Genomic DNA, 19,618 nt, shown 5'->3' with positions numbered 1-19,618 from the left:
AAGGATTTGTATGGCAACCAAATGCACAGATGTTGCAAACTTGGGAGAATAGCAAGTTTGTGTGTAGTGTCTATATTTGATGCCTGAATTTTAAAAGATGTCAACAGGCCCAAATCAACAAAATTCAAGTTAGTAGTGCTCAAAATTGTCAACCCTAGATGAATAGGAAGGGGGAGGGCCTAGATTCACATGAGTAAGATTGACGGATTTGGATGATCAAAAAAACACCTTGCCCAGAGCCTGCCACATAGCTGATGCTCAGAGAATGTTGATTCCCCACTGGCTGCTATTTCACACAGATGAAGAAAGGAATTCTAATTGTGATAAATATGAAGAATTGTGCCAACCCCTTCCTCTGGCTAGGTGAATAATTGAAGCTGGGCATATTTTCTTAGTGATATTAGTGTCCAAGGATTGCTCAGTCACTATACTCATTTCAGGATCATAAAGTAATAGAGAAATGTTCTGAGTGCACTTACGCATATTGTGTTAGATAAGCTATTACATTTAATGCTAAACAATTAGAGTGAAACTGTAATTGCCTGCTTTTCTTTGAAGTAAAAATCACTGATCTGAGATCAGGTTGTATACCTGGAATGTGTCCCTTTCCTTAAAATAAAACTCAGTGTATCTTTTCTAGCTTAAGTGTATTTCATTGGCAAAAGCCACTTCAACCCAGTAGTTCAGTTTCTGTTCTACTAGAACTAGTATTTCATTGGTACTTGCCATATGCTGCTGTTGTCTGCATTCTCTTCCTGGTCCCGTGAAGCAGAGAGTGAACCCATCTCACTGCTGATAGCACAAGGCAGAACCAAGGGCTCTGATTCAACTGTCACTGAAGCTTGTGATACTAACTGGTGTTCTCTACTTAATGCTAGTCATTGTGAATGAAGCTTAGAAGCTGTGTATTTTAAGATATCTTTGTAATTGCAATTTTAATTTGTAAACTTTCTCTGTAAATAATGACTGTAAATCCTTTTCACAAAGTTAGTTTCTTTTAGAAATGGTAAACATTTCTACAAGTTGAAAAGATAGATTATCACCCTTTGATCCTAATTCTTTTCTTCCAGGTCAACAACTGTAACATCAGCAATGTATCCCACAACTATGCCAGAGCCGTTCTCTCCCAGCCCTGCAGCACACTGCACCTCACTGTGCTGCGAGAGAGGCGCTTTGGGAACCGGACAAACAGCCACTCTGACAGTAGCTCTCCACGGGAAGACATCTTCCACGTGGTCCTTCACAAGCGGGACTCTGGTGAACAGCTCGGCATTAAACTTGTACGAAGGACCGATGAGCCAGGTGTTTTTATTCTTGACTTATTGGAAGGGGGACTGGCTGCACAGGATGGAAGGCTCAGCAGCAATGACCGAGTACTTGCCATCAATGGGCATGACCTGAAGCATGGGACCCCAGAGCTTGCTGCCCAGATCATTCAGGTACACAGCTGGTGTTCGTTTCCAATGCTCAGCCTTTATTACAGTTGATGTTTGTTTTCATAACATGAGAATCTGGGGGATATTTGCTATTTCATGGGGAAATCAAACATGGCTCCTCAAATCCTTCAAAATGCACAGTAGTATAACTTCATTACAGATAGGATCCTTTCTGGAAAACTGTATCTCTGTGAGTGTTTAGCCTTGCTCTTTATGGAGTGAAGGCCCTGTATTCTCACATAGGTTTCTCATTTGCTCCCTGGGCTCCACCTAGTCCCAGACATAAAAACGGGGGCGTCCACATTTAACGGTGAGAAAGGCATAGCTGGAAGGAGCTGCCATTCCAAGGTTGTGACTTACTGGCTCTTGTAACTCCCCCTCTCTGCTTCAGCTCCATACAAGTGGGGAAAATAATTTTTTATTAAGAATAGCTCTTAATCTCCATAGTGCCTTTGTTTTAAAGCAGTTCAAAGCATTTCAAACACATCATAACTCGTATTCTTACAGTATCCCTGTAAAGTAAGTAAAGTTATAATTAGAGAAAAAAAACACTTTTTCAGTAAGAGCATTAAAATAAAGTAGAAAATGATCCAGAGCAGAACTTCTGGTTCTCTAACCCGCCACAGCATTTAATGATGAGGGTATTTCCTACATTGATAAGGGTGAAACAAAGATGTGTGCCTTTTTCTTTTTCTTTTTTTTTTTTTTTAGGTAAGCACAAGGAAACACTCTTATATAAAGGAAACCAAACATTAACATAATCAAGCATTAGGGATTAAAAAGTAGGTTAAAAAAATAAATAAAAAATAAAAATAAAACAAAAACAAAAAAAACCAAAAAAGTAGGTTAATAGTCACTGAGAAATATGTATAGCAGACAGAATCAAATAACAAGTTTTAAACTACTATGTAAGAAAACCCAAGTTTCAATCCCATTTAACTTACTTTTCACAAATTTTTGGCTCATTACAACCATAAGAACACACGCACACACCAGGTAGCCATATTGCATTAGGAAGGAGGTTCAGGCATTGATCCTGCGTCACAGACTTGAGGTTTAAAAAAATTGGATATGGATACCTTCTAATATATATAATACCAAATATAATATATTGTTCAAGTTTTTTTGTGAAAAAAATTAAATCTTACTGTTTTGGATTATAAAAATAATGAACTCTGTCAATAAAAGGAGACAAAATACAGAAAATAAAGAAGGAAGCTAAAGTCACATTCAGTCTAAACCTCTAAGATGTTTTGGAGAACATCATTACAAACATTTTTCTGTACATGCCTGCAGATAAATAGGTACATATTTACATAGATACTTACATGTACACTCATCTTGCAAATTCTGAGTTGCAGCCCTTTCTTCATGTCAGCAGTATGTTGTGGACTTCTTACCCTGAAAATAGACTCATCATGACATAGCTGTGTAGTAGGCATGTTGTACTAAAACTTATTTAATCATTCCCCTGTTGACAGACTTGAATGTTTTGTTTTCCAGTTTAAGACATTTTGCTAAACTTCCTCTAGAAACTGTGTGTGTATATATATATATATATATATATTATATAATAATAATATATACACACACACATATATAGTATATAAACCGATATATACTCCCAACAGTAGGGCAGCCACTTTTTAATGAAATAGGTATTGTCATTTTGGCATCCTGCATTTTTAAAAATCTTGACTTTAACAGAATTCTTTTGTTGTGTTTGAAACCCTGAAATGTTAGATGTGCCGTCTATTTAAAACTAGCCTAAACCCAAATGTTGGTCCATCGTTTAAACCCACATGCCCACTTTCATCACACACCAAGAATTTTGTCCTTTCAAGATGTCAGGAAAGATCAGGGATTTGTTTCTGTTAATGGGTTTGCATAAACACAGGTCTTTCAGTAAAGCTGAATGACTGTATAGGGTATTTCGTAGTGGTGGTGGTGGTGGGTATTATGCAGTAAAGCAAACCATTCCATATATTGACATGAAATTACAAAGGGGCTTCTCACCCATCACTGTGTGATCTAATAATCTGAAGTGTCAGAATCTCAAATATCAGAATTCTACACATTCTACTTTGACAGTTACCCTTTAGATCAAGTCCCAGACTCTGGCCACCTGGGAAGTGTCACTCTTCATTTATTTTGAAGAATTGTCTGCAATTAGTTTAATACAATGCTTGAATAAGCAGGTGATTTTTAATAGGGCTCAACTTGGTTATCACTCATTTCCCAACCTGAGAACTGAAGGTGAAGTGAATTCTTAACATTATTGACTAATTATGGGGGAGGGTCCTACTTTCCACTACAGCTTCTTAAAAGCAGGCTATTAGGGAATGCATGGTGGCTCGGTGGTTGAGCGACTGCCTTTGGCTCAGGGTGTGATCCCAGAGTCCAGGGATCTAGTTCCAAATCGGGCTCCCCAGAGGGAGCCTGCTTCTCCCTCTGCCTATGTCGCTACCTCTCTCTCTGTGTCTCATGAATAAATAAATAAAATCTTTAAAAAAAAAGGTAGGCTGTCAGATTTTCCCGTAGGAATGATGGTAAACTTGGGAACTTGTGGTCACAACCAAGAATCAGCATCAAATAGATCAGGCCTATACATTAAAGGCAAAGATAAAACAGCTTTAAAACATATAATAGATGTGAATCTCTGTTCAAAATCTAGATCTATAAATAAAGATAATGGACCTCTAAATTCAAGGTGAGAGTGGGAACCTCTAAAAAACTTAACCTAATGGGACACCTGGGTGGCTCAGCGTTTGAGTGTCTGCCTTCAGCTCAGGGTGTGATCCTGGGTCTGGGGATCAAATCCTGCATTGGGCTCCCCATAGGGAGCCTGCTTTTCCCTCTGCCTATGTCTCTGCCTCTCTCTGTGTTTCTTTAATGAATAATAAGTAAAATCTTTAAAAAAAAATTTACCTAACATTTATGTTTGCGCACATGTGTGACATATATACACATGCAGTGTACAATGTATATAAATACTAATCTTGTTTTATAGGATCTTTGTTATTATTCTTCTCAGGACTATGTAAGCTGATACCGTACTTTGACTCAAACTTGTAACAAGCAGAAACAAAGCTGTATGTAGTTTCATTGATTATCACTCTCAAAATAGTCACCCTGGAATTTATTTCAGAAGTCACAAAGGATTCTAATCCAATTTTGAATCAGTTCTTCCTTTTACCTTCTTTCCTTTGCTCTCTTCCTCTCAGTGCTGAGGCCAGTCTTGCAGGGGAGAGTATATAAAGAAAGTTACCCTTTAAGAAATCTTGGGAAGATAAGAACCCAGGCAGTTCGACTGCTTTGCCTTGGTTATGTCCTTGGTATTTCCAGGGCTGAAGAAAGACCTACCCAAGAGGTCTGTGTATGGATGTTTTAACTGCAGAAGTTTTAAAATATTAGCTCCTAAAATGAACCCCTCCCCGCCCATTTCCCCCCAAGCAGGTACCTGCAGTCACCATGCAGGTGAGGCTCTGGTACAGTGATGATGAACGTGTGGAAAATTACACTGTCTATAATTTTTTAAGTGAGAAGCAATATTAATGACTGGTGGTTATGTATGTGTGTTTTTTCTAGGCTAGTGGAGAGAGGGTGGATTTAACAATTGCTAGACCAGGGAAATCCCAGCCTGGTAACTCTGTCCGAGACACAGGAGCTCAGAGTAGCAGCCAGCATCATGCACAGCCGCTATATCACAACAGACCCAGCTCACATAAGGTGAGGCATTGTGTTTACATATTTTCATTCATCTGCCCTCAAGGGATCATTGTTACAAGCTGGTAAGTTTTAAATGAGGGCCTTTAGTCTGTTGGAAAAGGTGATCACAAGTGTTTGGGGCGTGAAATGTGTGTTTGGCTACCTTGAGAGTCACTATGTAGTCTCAGTTCCTCAGCCAGTAGGGATGGTTTCTTGGTAAGAAGGTCTCTATGCCAAGTGATTGATGAGAAATGTTTCATCTTCTAGAAAAACTTCTGTTTGTTTGGTCCTGCTTGAAAGTGGGATTTATCTTGGTTTGCTGATTGAAATGTTGGCTATGTGATTGAGAAAGCATAGTGAAGACAATGATCAACAAGTCCATACTTAACAACTGGCAGCTTGCCTACAATAACAGAATTTGCTATGTGAATATTAAGCATAAATCATACATTCTGATAGGTACATATATGTATAACATTTTTTTATGTTATAGCTTATAGGAATACTACCCTAAATCATTTTAAATTCCCATATATTGAGCTTTGTGCTGCATCTTCAATATTTCACTGGTTTTTAATATATTCCTAGGTCACTTATCTGTGCTGGGAATTTCAATGCTGTCTCACTAGTTGTAGAAATTAAAAAAAAAAACCATGATACTTCACTGTATTTTCAGTAGTATTTACTTGATCTTTCATCTGAACTCAACTTCTAGGCCTACTGGAAGTATAACCACAGACTTGTTCTCATTTTTGAACAAAAAATGAAATGTGTGAAGGAAACCTATAATTTTGCTTCCACAATGATGGCTATGAAAAGCAGTTACTGTTTCAAAAAGGAATTTTAATAGGAGTTTTTCATATAGCTGGTCTGTGCTTTCTTTATAAGTTACATGTATATACATATTCCTAAAGAATTATGATATAATGTAAGGCAACGGTTGATCATTGAAGTTAACAGATATTAACATAGATTTCATATAGGGTACCACCTTACAAGCTTTTCTAGGAGGTCAAAATTCTAGAAACATTAGGCTATTACTGTAAGTAGTTCCCTTAATTTCAAGAGCATGAATTCCAGGACCAGAGAAGAGCAGATGAACCTGGAGTTCCAGGGCTTGATTAACAGATACGTACCTGTCAGCTCTGAAGTAGGGTCACTAAAGGAAATGTTATAGTTTTATAAATATAATTCATATATTTCCATTGTTGATATTGTTAATCATGTTAATAGTTATCTTATTATGTGCCATATTCTTTTATAGTTGAAAAGTGTTAGGAACCTTTTGAGACATTCGCTTCCATTGTTACGCTTAACAGTACTCTTGTAGTGTGGGTGCATGTGATCAGTATATATGTAGTGCATCATGCTATAAAAAGCATATACAAAACATGAATGCGTGTGTATATACATATATATGTATATATATGTACACACACACACATATATATATATATATTTTTTTTTACTTGCATCAGTTTAAATCTCAGTGCAGCCACATAGAGCTGTATGATTTAGGGCAAATTACATGACCTTTCTAAGGTTGTTCCCTCATCTGTAAAATGGGGCCAACAATAGTATTTACATTTAGGACCATTGTGAAAATTAAAATGAAATAATGCATGGAAAGCCATTAGCTTTACACATAGCTTTACACATCTTCAATAAATGTTAGTATTGCTATTTTAATATTAATGTTGCATATGTACACCTGGTTTTTTATTGAGTTCTAATTAAAACGGAAGGTGATGTTTTAAATTCTCCTTTGCTAGGAGAATAATAATAAATGGCAATAATGAATGTCAGTAAAACATTGCTTTTTCCTGAGAACAGAGTTTGTTGGGAATTTATTCTCTTCATTAACTTTTTCAAGAATTCAGTTGTTTCATACCCTTTTAGCTTTCCATGAAGGTTTGTTTTGAAGATCAATTTGCACCTGATTCGTGATTAAGCATTCTGATAATCCTCATGAGTAAGAAACAGAAGATAAATCTGTAAATTTTTTTCTGGCAGTTATCAAAATCCACACTCCTCTTTCATACTACTCTGTCAGCATGTCTTTCAAAGAATAGAGAGATGGAAATAAAATTAATTGGCTTGTCTTCAGAATCTAAAGCATTTAAATTCATTGTTTACTTTCATAGAATTGATCATATCTTGGAGCCCAAGATAATTATATAAATGATGGGCTTATTTTATTTTGACTTCTGTATATCAGCAGTCCTGAGTTTTTTCTGTTCCATTAATAGTCATATAAAAATATAGCAGTCCAGAGCTTAGCATTATGATCCCCATTGTGTAGTTATTTGTACCATGAAGAACTGTGTATTACTTCTGTAGTAAGTGATTTAAAAAATGGCTATTATTGCCACGGTGTTTTTCCTTTACTTTAAGTTGTTTTTACTTCAACTATGCATTATTTTTTATCTAATAAATTTTCTTCTCATGTTTTAGGATCTTACCCAGTGTGTAACATGCCAAGAAAAACACATTACTGTAAAGAAAGAACCACATGAGTCTCTTGGGATGACAGTGGCAGGGGGCAGAGGAAGTAAGAGTGGTGAGCTGCCCATCTTTGTGACCAGTGTGCCACCTCATGGCTGCCTTGCTCGGGATGGCCGCATCAAAAGAGGTAAAATAGGATCATGAACAGTTTTACTGCATCTTCTCCCTGTATTCAACTCATGTTTTAAAAAATAACAAATATGGGACACCTGGGTGGCTCAGTGGTTGAGCATCTGCCTTCGACTTGGCATGATCCCAGAGTCCTGGGATCAAGTCCCACATCGGGCTCCCCATGGAAAGCCTGCCTCTCCCTCTGCCTGTGTCCCTGCCTCTCTCTGTGTTTTTCATGAATAAATAAATAAATCTTTAAAAATAAAAATAACAAATATCCACAAAACTTTCTATTAAACATGGCTTTTTGTAATCCTCTAACATGTCCCTTCCATATGCAAGAGGAATCCTCTCTATAAGGTTATCAAAATGCCTAATGTAAGGGAAAACTGCTGAAGTTTAATAATGTTCCCATTATTTTCTAACAGTTACTCAGACCATTGGATTATTTTATGTTGGAAAAGACCCTCTAAAAGATTTAACACTTCTCACATCATGGCACACTGGCTATTATGAAGGACTGTCTCACTAAAATGACAAATGTTGGTTATATAATAAAGTTCCTATGTGGGATGGTCTCATGGAAGAGGTGGAGTGGGAGACAATCTTAATAACAAGGCATAGTTGTTTTAGGGATGAACTCATTAATAATTTCACATTCCCTACCCACCCCCCACCAGTACTATGCAATTTGTAGGGGTGGTAGTGGTAAAAAGAGCATTATCCATACACTTGGTTTGTTCATATGGAAAAATGAGTCTTAAAGGCAGTTTTTCCAAGAATAAAGTCAGATCCCTACCTCACATCATATATAAAAAATTAACTTATAGTGGATCCAAGACCTAAAAGTAAGAGCTAAGACTTTTAGAAGAATACACAAAGCATAAATCCTCATGACTTTGGGTTGGGTAATGTATAGACACTGGTGTTCTTAGATATGACATCAAAATACAAACACAGTAAAGAAAATAAACTGGACTTCATCAAAATTACAAATTTTCATGCTGCCAAGGACACCACCAAGAAAACAAAGGTACAATGAAAGTGAATAGATTACCCACAGAATATGTTTGCAAATCATATATCTGGTGAAAGACTCCTATCTAAGTACATAAAGAACTCTTACAGTTCAGTAATTAAAAAGACAACCCAGTTTTTAAATAAGCAAAGGATCTGAATAGACATTTCTCCAAAGAAGATACACAAATAGCCAAAAGTTATATGAAAAGATGCTCAGTGTCATTAGATATTAGGAAAATGCATATCAAAACCACTTCAGGGATCCCTGGGTGGCGCAGCGGTTTGGCGCCTGCCTTTGGTCCAGGGCGCGATCCTGGAGACCCGGGATCGAATCCCACGTCAGGCTCCCGTGCATGGAGCCTGCTTCTCCCTCTGCCTGTGTCTCTGCCTCTCTCTCTCTCTGTATGACTATTGTAAATAAATAAAAAAAATTAAAAAAAAAAAAAAAAAAACAAAACCACTTCATACCCAGTAAGATGAATACAAAAAAAAAGACAGGTGGTAATAAATACTGGCAACAACGTGAGAAATGAAATTTTCAGACATTGCCAGTGGGAATGTAAAATGATACAACTGCTTTGGAAAACAGTGTAGTAGTTCCTCAAAAAGTTAAAAACAGGGTTACCACACAACCCAGCAGTTCCATTTCTAGAGAGATGAAAATGTACATCCCACACAAAAGCTTGTACATGTAGGTTCATAGCAATAATGTTTCATAGTAGTCAAAAAGTAGAAATAATCCAGATGTCCACTACATGATGAATGGATCAACAGAATGTGGTATGTCCATACCATGGATATTACTTGACCATAAAAGGGTGAAGTATTAAAAAAAAAAAAAGGAATGAAGTATTACTTCAAGCTAACATATGAATCAACCTTGAAAACATTATGCTAAGTGAAAGCAGTCAGTTACAAAAGACCATGTTTGGTTGCATGTATATGAAATGTCGAAAATAGGCAAATCCGTAGAGACATAAAGTAGATAAGGGGTTGCTGGTGGGTAACAGGGGAGGGAAGTGACTGCTAATGAATACAGGGTTCTTGGGGGAGAGAACCAAAAAGTAATGTGTTATGGTTACTCAACAATATGATTATACTAAAAGCCATAAAATTGTATACTTTAAAATGAGTGGAATGAGCGGTTTGTGAATTATACCTTACTTAATAAGGCTGCTATTTAAAAAAAAATATATTTGCCCAATTGTGGAATTTGGGGTAATTTTATTTCCTTTTTTATTTTGTTTAAAGATTTTATTTATTTATTCATGAGAGACACAGAGAGAGAGAGGCAGAGACAAAGGCAGAGGGAGAAGCAGGCTCCATGCAGGGAGCCCAACGTGGGACTTGATCCCGGGTCTTCAGGATTAGACCCTGGGCTGAAGATGGCGCTAAACAGCTGAGCCACCCAGGCTGCCAATTTTATTTCCTTCTGATTATCTTGTTATATTATTTAAGTTCCTACAGTGAGAATATTTTGCTTTATCTCAAGCAAGAAAAAATGTTCAAATCACAAGTTTCATTTCTTTGTGTAGACCCAAGGATATCTTCTCTTTAAGTATTCTGATATGTTCACACTGAGCAAACTATGTAGGGCTATCTTTATGTATAAAACTATATAACTGTAAAACAGGATATATTAAAAATTCATTTCCAAGAGCAAAGGATCAAATAATTTTTGAGTAGGAAAGAACAATAGAAATCACTGAAGCCCAGAGAACAGAAATGAAGTGCCCAGGGCCTGTACATAGCAAAACTAGGTCTAATGATTTGGACTTCCAGTTGAATCGCAGTGCTTTTAAAGCCATACCTTTTCCATATATTATGAAACGATCTTAAAGTTTTGAGTTGTTTTGGAATGTTTTCCACTAATTGTATTTTCCCTGGGTATCATAAGAATTACAGAGAAGTAAAAAAATGGTCTTTTACCGTACGTTATTGGAACTCACCTTTGTTGATTAATTTACAAATAGCAGGATGTACAGGGAAGATAATTACTTGGTAGCTCATCTCATTTTTCTTGTTTCTTCATTTGAACAGGTGATATATTGCTGAATATCAATGGCATTGATTTGACCAATTTAAGTCACAGTGAGGCTGTTGCTATGCTGAAAGCCAGTGCTGCATCCCCTGCTGTTGTCCTGAAAGCACTTGAGGTCCAGATTGTCGAAGAGGCAACCCAGGCCACCGAAGAGCAGCTGAGCACCTTCAGTGAGAATGAGTATGATGCCAGTTGGTCCCCATCATGGGTCATGTGGCTTGGGCTTCCAAGGTACTGACAGCTTTTTGGTTGTTTTATGGTGAAACAATCATAGTGACAACCTTTCTCAGTGTATAACACCATAAGTTCACTCATCCAGTGGGCAGAAAGGTCTTAGATAAAAGTTGACAACAGCATATCAAGTTACAAAAGAAAATGGTATTTTTTTCTTAGGTTATTGTATTTTCAAAGGTAAATATAAGGAGCTCCTGAGTCATTCAGTCAGTTAAGCATCCAACTCTTGATCTCAGCTCAGGTCTTGATATCAGGGTCATGAGTTTTTAAAATAAATGTTTTTTTAATTTTTTAAACATTTTTAAAAATAAGTGAAATAAATAAAAGATAAATTTAATAATAAGAACTAGGCTAAAAAGACTTATTGTATCTGTTTGTAAAAATGAATAAAGCCATTCTGTCCATTCCTCTTAAAATTCTCCCAAGTGGACCAGCCAGGAGATTTGGATGTTCAGTCTCTTGCTTTAGAAAAGCTGTTATTTACCACTGTGCATTCTGATACATGCTTAGATTTTGTGTGGATTTTTCACCAGAGATGCCAGGTCAATGTGTCAGGCCTTTCCCTATTCCAGAAGTTTTTCCAAAACCCCTTTCTTAATCCTTTTAACTCTCCCTTAAAAGGCAGAATTAAAACCCAGTTTTTATTGCACAGGTGAGTCTTTAAGCCAAACCATTAGTGTTCAAGAGTGGGTGCTCCTCACAACCTTGGTGAAGAGCTTGCTGCTTCATGATTGACACCAGCCAAGATGTTCTGCAGTTGGTCATTGTCTGGTCATGACAGTGTTTGAAACCTCCTGATGATGGCTGTAGAATTTGGTATTGAGATAGGAAGAATGTGTATTACTGTCTTTGTTTCCAGATCACTTTAGATTCTTAATGTGTAGAGGAATGCTAAAACTGAGCTATGATGTAACATTTTGACTCTGAGGCAAATATGAAAATGACTGATTTTTTAAAATAAAAATAAACAATAAGAATGCTAGTTTCTGAGCCATCTAGCTTCATTTGGATGTAATTTGTAATAACTAGCTTTTGTATAATGCTATATGATTGATTTTACTTTTTTGTTGCTTAAAGGTTTTATTTATTTATTTGACAGAGCACAAGCAGGGGGAGCAGCAGAGGGAGAGGAAGAAGCAGGCTCCCTATTGAGCAAGGAGCCTGACGTGGGGCTCAATCCCAGGACCCCAGGATCATGACCTAAGCTAAAGGCAGATGCTTAACCAATTGAGCCACCCAGGTGCCCCTATATGATTTACTTTTAAAAAGTACTTTCAGGGTCACCTGGGTGGCTCAGTGGTTGAGCGTCTGCCTTTGGCTCAAGTCGTGACCCTGGGGTCCTGGGATCAAGTTCTGCATCAGATTCCCCATGGGGAGCTACTTCTCCCTCCTGTCTATGTCTCTGCCTCTCTCTCTCTCTGTATCTCTCATGAATAAATAAATAAAATCTTTTTTAAAAAAATACTTTCACATAAAGAATAGCAGAAAAAGCAAGGATGAGTGAAATTCATTTGTCAATAATCTAACACAGACTTGTCCTCAGGATTGAAAAAAAGCTAAAAAGGCCTAAAACTGTAATACAATTCACATCTCAGGGACATGTAGGGGTAGATTCAAATGGTTGCTATTAAACCACAGACATGCTACCTAATTGTGAAGTGTCAGCCATCAGAGGGAACCTCATTTATCTTGTTAAATACTCAGCCCAATGCATTGACCTGTCAGGTGAAACCTAGAATGTCAGAAAGGCCCCTTCACACATCAGTGGGTAAGGAGTGGTCTTCGGTCTTCCCCTGCCATATAGTGGCCGAGTGGGTCCACACCCACTGGTAGACAGGCAGACACTGGTGCTGTGCTGGAGAGACACTTGTGCTGTGCTCATGCTCCTTTTAGTTTTCATTATCTGTTGTTCAGGCTAGTTTGTGGGTCAGTACTTTACCTCTTGTGTTTAGACCATTTTCAGGTGTACCAGGAAGACTAATGAATATTTCAGATGAAAAATATATATAGGATAATAAAATCTATTTTGGGGGTCTACCTGTTTCAAAAGAGTATCTGTCAATAAAAGGTCTCTGTTCTGTGGAATCTTGAGGGTCTCTGTTGTGTGCAAACCTGTATTCACAACCATGTGTCAGAAGGGCCACTACTCTGTGGGTATAGGTGGCTTCTTTAAGCAGGTTTCATCTCACATAGGGCAGCAGTTCTGCTCTTTCTGAAAAGAAAGGTTCTTCCTCCACAGTTTGCTAGGGATATACCAGACAGCAGCATACCAGATGAAACAGTTATTTGTTTTGTTTTGTATTGTATTGTTTTGATTGTTTTTTGCAGAAATGCAGAATAATGAAAATAACGTTTATAAAATACCAGGCTAATGTATGGGACCCTGGTCTATGCCAGAAGCCTTTTTAAAAGCCCTTTGATACTGGTGAGCTAAAAAACTGGGCCAGATTAAAAGTTCTAGCATTTCATATATTGCCTACAGAATTGGCTTTATTAAAAAATCTTTTTAATAGATTAAAAACAAGAAACCTTGCCTTAGATGACTTTATATCCAATTTCATCTAAAAATGAAAGATACTTAATTCTCATAAAAAGATACTTTTTCTATATCATTTAGATGGGGCTTTTTTCTGCTTTTATTTTTTAAATTTTTATTCATCAGTCTCCCTTAAAATGAGTGCACTTTTTAAAGATTTTATTTATTTATTCATGAAAGACACACAGAGGGAGGCAGAACAACAACTAATAACAACAATAGAACAACTCATGTAGATTAAAAAGAGAGTTTTCTACCTTTCTTTGGAAGCTTCACAATGCTCACATCTTTCATTTGACTGCTAAGATCAGTGGTACTAGATCCCTTCTGTACCATCTTTTTGTAGATACAAACTCTGTACATACAGATGGATATCCGAATTGAGGATGTCTTTGACAGTGCAGAGAGCAAATATAAGCACAGAACCATTTTATATGCATTTCTGTGGTATAAACTTATAAGCAGGTGTAGTTAGCGCTGTGTGTACACACATATCTTCACAAGGGAAAAGAAGATTGAAAAATGTTGAAGAAATTCCAGTCTACCTAGGACTGTGTCTGTGCTAGACGATGGGTTGTCAGGGTAATGTGTTCAGAAGGAAATAAAGTAGCCCTTTCTCATTTCCCCACAGTGATCAGTATAATGTGGTATGGAGTTAGAACAAAGGTGAACACCGATAAAAGCCTCCCCGTTAACTTTTCTCAATCTTTGTGTTTGTTACAGTGCCCTTCATAGCTGCCATGATATAGTTTTACGAAGAAGCTACTTGGGAAGTTGGGGCTTTAGTATTGTTGGTGGATATGAAGAGAACCACACCAATCAGCCCTTCTTCATTAAAACTATCGTCTTGGGGACTCCTGCTTATTATGATGGAAGATTAAAGTGAGTGTTGTGATATCAGATAATATGATTCATGTTGATTGTGATGAGCACGATTGTGACCTGGGGTCAGCTCCAGACCCAGCCTGTTGTCCGTTCTCGTAAATAAAGTTTTACTGGAACATGGCTGTTAATACATCCTCCTTGGCTGCCTGTGAGCCACAGTGGCGGTGCTGAGTCATTGTGACAGAGGGCATGTGGTTCACAAAGACTGAAATGTTTACTAACTGGCCTTTTACAGAAACAATTTGCCATCCCAGATCTAGACTGAAGCATCACTTTTACCATCTTGCCACTGATAGGTCTGCTTTGTTAATCTAATGACTGGGACCAAACCTGAGTCATCTGATTAGACACACTGTGATACATGACAGCTAGCTCTGCACAGTCTCACCTCCCTCGGTCCAGTCCTGTCATTAGATGACTCTGCTTTATTTTTCCTCCACAGCACTTATGTCTACTTAGCATTATATTTATGCAAGCTCCCCTGGGGGAGGGGGGTGTGTTGCATTTATTATTATGTTCCTGACCGCTGTAACAGTATATAGTAAGGTCTCAATAAATAGTTGATGAATGAACATGTGATAGCTGCCAGAAACCATGCTAAGTGCTTGGGATTACATTATTGAATCTTCTTAACAGCCCTTTGAGGTAAGTGATGTTGCTATTCCTGTTTGATAAACAAGATAACTAAGTCTCAGAAAGATTAAGAAACTTGCCCACAGCCAAATAGCTGGATATGGTTGATTGGGTTCACACACCCCGGACTATCTCTACAGAGCTGGGATTGCTAATTCCTCTGCAGGGCAGGAAGTCCTCAGCCAACCTCGTGCAGCCTCGTTCCTTTATCAAAGCTCAGGCACTGGGAGAAGAACGAGATGTTAGATCAAGAGATTCTACAGACTGAGAGGAGATGGATTTATGTAGATTCTTAGTGTTTAGTTTTTAAGGGAAGAGCCAATTCTTAAAAAGTAAATGTTGACACACTAGACAGTGCCGCACAGATGGAGAATGTATACTGTTCACAAAGAGAAAGTACCATCCAGATAGTCTTGTAAAAAGTGGATCAGGGTCAGTAAGCTCCTGACCGAGATGGGTGAAAAAAAATCAGTATTTTAGGCAGAAAGAGTAGGGGGGAAATGAATTAACCATTCTCTTAGCTAAGTTACTCAACCAGTGTGGGTCTCAGTTAGTTTATAATTTGCATTCCACCTACTTCCAAAAGAATTGAAGGAACTAACAGCAAAATAACATGTTAGTATTACAAACTAAAGAGCAAAAATCATAAAGAAGAGAAAGACCTTCAGATGTATCATCCATTTGTGATAATCCTGTCAGAAGACAAGCATCAGTAGCTGAAAGAAGAGGAGGTATGGGTCTTATTCTCAATGTAATTAAACCCTCAAATGTATGAGCTCTAAGAATGAATAGAGAAAGAATAGTCAAAATAATAAGCAACCCCCCTCCAAATACATTATTTAGTATTCCTTCAAGAGACAGCACATTTATTCTCCTAATTATATTTTGCTTATGCTTACATGAAAATTGCTCTGCTTGCCCTCGAAATCACCCAGCAGTTAGAGGAGAGGTCGGCCCATGGGTGTCCTTGATTGGCAAGGGAAGGCCAATAGAGGCTTAAAAATTGCCCCAGATGTTTCACAAAGTAGAAAATAGACCTTCACCATTGACAGCTAATGGTTAAGTGAAACTGTGAATTTCATGCTAAACCAATGTTAGGATAATGTTTTCTAATCCCATGAAAATAGTTAACAGCTCATTTCTGTTTGTCTTTGTCCAGATGTGGGGATATGATCGTAGCCGTCAACGGCCTGTCAACTGTGGGCATGAGCCATTCTGCACTCGTTCCCATGTTGAAGGAGCAAAGGAACAAAGTCACTCTGACAGTTATCTGCTGGCCTGGAAGCCTGGTGTAGGTTTTGAAATTGGTTTCTAGTCAAACATCTTCCCTTTTTAGACTTTGGAAAGAAATCTCTTTCCTTGTGTTGTGTTTCTGGTTAGGAGTGCCAGACTCAGCTGGTGTTTGCAGGGCCCAGTACCACTCAGATTGTCCTTTTGTTGTTGTTAAAATGGCTTTCTTCGAGTTAGCCACATTTCTTTTAGCTTGGAAACAGTCTTTCATTAACCCTTGTAAGTTCTTATTTTCAAAATCCAGACTCCCCGTTTTCAGAATGTGACCTAAAATAATGAAATAATGAAGATCGCGCAAACTGTGACCTGGCCAGCTGGATGAGAGGACCTCAGGCAGTTCTTTATTTCCCCTCACCAAGTCCTAGAATGAGTTCCATGCCCCAGCACTGGTGTCTTTGAAGCCAGTAGCGGTAGCTTCCTCTGCCCCTGCCTCAACCAAGGCCACAAAATTTAGCTGGTAGCCCTTCCCCATTTTTTTCCTGTCGGTGCCAACATTTCAAAACTTCATACTGTTTGTAAAAAGTGATTTTTCTGGTCTTATTTTATTTCTCCTTTATTCTCTTAGTACTTGTAGGTGATGAAGACAGAAGTCTGACACTACTAAAGAGCTTTTTAAAAAATAATATATCATTAATTAGAATACTAGATAATAAAAAAATCACGTTTTCCAGTGACAAAGGCATTTGGGAGGTGATTACAGTTTAGTGCTGGAGATGGTAAAAGCCACACTTACTTGCACAAGTCCAAAAGCATTTAAAGATTCATTTCCAAAGGAATGATTTGTTATGCAGGGAAATTTTGAAGCAGTTTTTGCTAAAATTCATTTTCTAGAGTTTGTATTGTACTTATCAGCAGTCTTGGCTAGACATGCTTTTTGTGATTTATGCAGTTAAACTAAAGATAAAACTGTGTTGCTATTCAGTACACATTCATATATATCGCAGCTCAGTGTAGGAGAAGGTATACCTTTTTTATTTCATTCCAAGAAAAGCCTTGAGTGTTCTAGAAATCCTAAATTTTTTCCCCATTATTTCTTGTGAACTTAATTATTTTAAGAAAAAGACTGAAAAGTCCTGGATTTTTATCTAAAATATTAGGTTTTAGATATTAATATCTTTCAGTCAGTTCTTGGTCACTAGGCTACTTCTTATTTTTCTGTTTTTGAAAAGTACCACCAACCCCTTTTGTTAGCCCTTCATTCCACTTGGTTGTCCCTTGGAAGAACACATAAAGAAGTAAGATCAAAAAATCTTTACCTTATTAATATTATCCATACTTGAAAAAAGTTTCACTTAGAAATCTAGTTCAGAAACTGAGCTCATTTACAAGTGACCTCTGTAATAAATGGTATTGATTATCAGAGAATGTATTTTGAAAATATGACAGTATATTATGAAGCATGACCACTTGATTTTCAAACTAGCAATTGCTTTGCTAGGGTTTATCGTGTCTATAGCATGTCACTGATTATTCCTGTTAGTTTTTTAGTAATTTTTTTAAGCCTATCTCTTTTGAATAAATAAGAAACGGCAACAATAATTGCTACTGATTTGTTCAACCCCTTAGCTACACTGTATGATCAACATATAATGAAGATACAGTGGAATGCCCCATACAGTATATTACTGTTATGTGATGATTGGCTTTTGAAGCAATTTGGTATTGAAATGCTTTGATATTCTAATTGACATGGAACAAGTTTTTTTTTTTTTTTTCCCTGCTCCCCAAATAGAATTTTCTATCCTACTTTGCTATTTTTTTAAACATTTTGTAAGAATGTGTCATTTCTTGGGGAGTGGCCATCCATCAACAAATATCCTAATGGCTACTTTGTTATATATAAAATACTTACATTGAACCTGGGGGTATAACGTGTATTTTGAAAGAAGACACTTTTTTCGACATTATTTTTATCATGGAAATCTCAGCCTAAGCTAATTTGGTTTTATTACAAAACATGGTAGCTTTTGGTCAAAATGATATTTGGTGATGGAAACTTGTTCATAATTTATTATTACTGTTGAAATATTTTAATTTTCTCATCTTAAGCATAAATAGTTCAAATATTTTGATTTGTTCTGTGCCTTTGGTTTAAATTATTTCAGGATTTTCAAATGTGTTTAAATAATGGTGTGATAATCAGGATGGAAATAAAAGTCATCCTTTCCATACTAGTGACATTGTCTCTTTTCTTGAGTAGCAGAAGTTGACTCAGTATGCGATCTCTGTTTGTTCACGACCCCTCTGTCCTCATTTCAGTGGTCCAAGCTTTGGACCTCAGAATCCTAAGTCCATCTTCGGATCCTTCCTCTTATGTGCATAACACGTGTGATTGTTGGAAGTTTTGCCCATGCACTACCTCTGGACCTGTATTGTCCAACATGTGTGGCCACTGAATACCAGAAAACTACCAGGCTACATGTTAAAGTGATAATACCTTGGATATATAGGCTGATATAAAGTATGGTGCTTTTTTTTTTAATTTTTATTTTTGGTGGATTTCCCGTTAGTCTTTTTCTACGCATTTTTTTTCCAGTTTTATCGAGAAATAATTGACACACATCACTGTGTAAAATCTGAGGCATAGAGGATGGTGGACTGAATTACCCACATTGTGAAATGGTCACCACAAGAGGTTCAGCTAACATCCACATTCTCATATAGACACAGTAAAAAGGGAAAAAAAAAAAAAGGATCTATTTTAGGATCTACTTTCTTGACAACTTCCCTGTATATCACACAGCAGTGTTCCCCATAGTCTGCATGGTGTACATTACATCCCCAGTACTTATTTATGTCATAAGTGGAAGTTTATACATTTTGACCACCTTCCTCCAAATTCCCCTCTCCAACCCTAAAATACATTACTAAAATTAATTTCACCAGTATTTCACCATTTTAAAAATGTGGTTACCAGGAAATCCAAAATTACATGATGTGGCTCACCTTGTATTCCTGTCAAAACTCATGCCGGGTGCCTCACCTCTTCACTGGCACAGCATTTACCAAACAAGCAGTCCTGACCTTGTGCTTCCCTGTCTTCCCAGAGCTTTGAGCATTCTCTGCATTAAATAAAACAAAATTTTAATTGAAGAAAATTCTTCCCAATTTCCTAGCAAATTCAGTTCTGACCAAGGCCTGTGTGGCCTGACCCCCGCAAGCAGGTCTTCTGGATGGATCTGCAGTGCCATTTGCCCTCTGTGGCTCCCAACAGTTTGC

The 19,618-nt window shown here is 37.4% G+C and overlaps 1 protein-coding gene across 7 annotated transcripts in view; it reads left to right on the top strand.

The window, feature by feature from the left end:
* LNX2 (ligand of numb-protein X 2) overlaps positions 1-18,573 on the top strand; it is a 78,860-nt gene extending 60,287 nt beyond the window's left edge. For all 7 annotated transcript variants that reach the window (XM_055317180.1, XM_055317183.1, XM_055317181.1 and 4 more), the window contains 6 exons: positions 1,071-1,439; positions 5,025-5,165; positions 7,599-7,776; positions 10,821-11,052; positions 14,315-14,473; positions 16,269-18,573. In XM_055317180.1, the coding sequence (XP_055173155.1) occupies positions 1,071-1,439; positions 5,025-5,165; positions 7,599-7,776; positions 10,821-11,052; positions 14,315-14,473; positions 16,269-16,404 (1,215 nt within the window). In that variant the 3' untranslated portion in view covers positions 16,405-18,573. The remainder of the gene's footprint in view (positions 1-1,070; positions 1,440-5,024; positions 5,166-7,598; positions 7,777-10,820; positions 11,053-14,314; positions 14,474-16,268) is intronic.
* The last annotated feature ends 1,045 nt before the right edge of the window (positions 18,574-19,618 follow it).

The sequence above is a fragment of the Nyctereutes procyonoides genome, unplaced genomic scaffold, assembly GCF_905146905.1.
Source record: "Nyctereutes procyonoides isolate TBG_1078 unplaced genomic scaffold, NYPRO_anot_genome, whole genome shotgun sequence".
NCBI lineage: Eukaryota > Metazoa > Chordata > Mammalia > Carnivora > Canidae > Nyctereutes > Nyctereutes procyonoides.
This window is presented reverse-complemented; position numbering and strand designations above follow the sequence as displayed.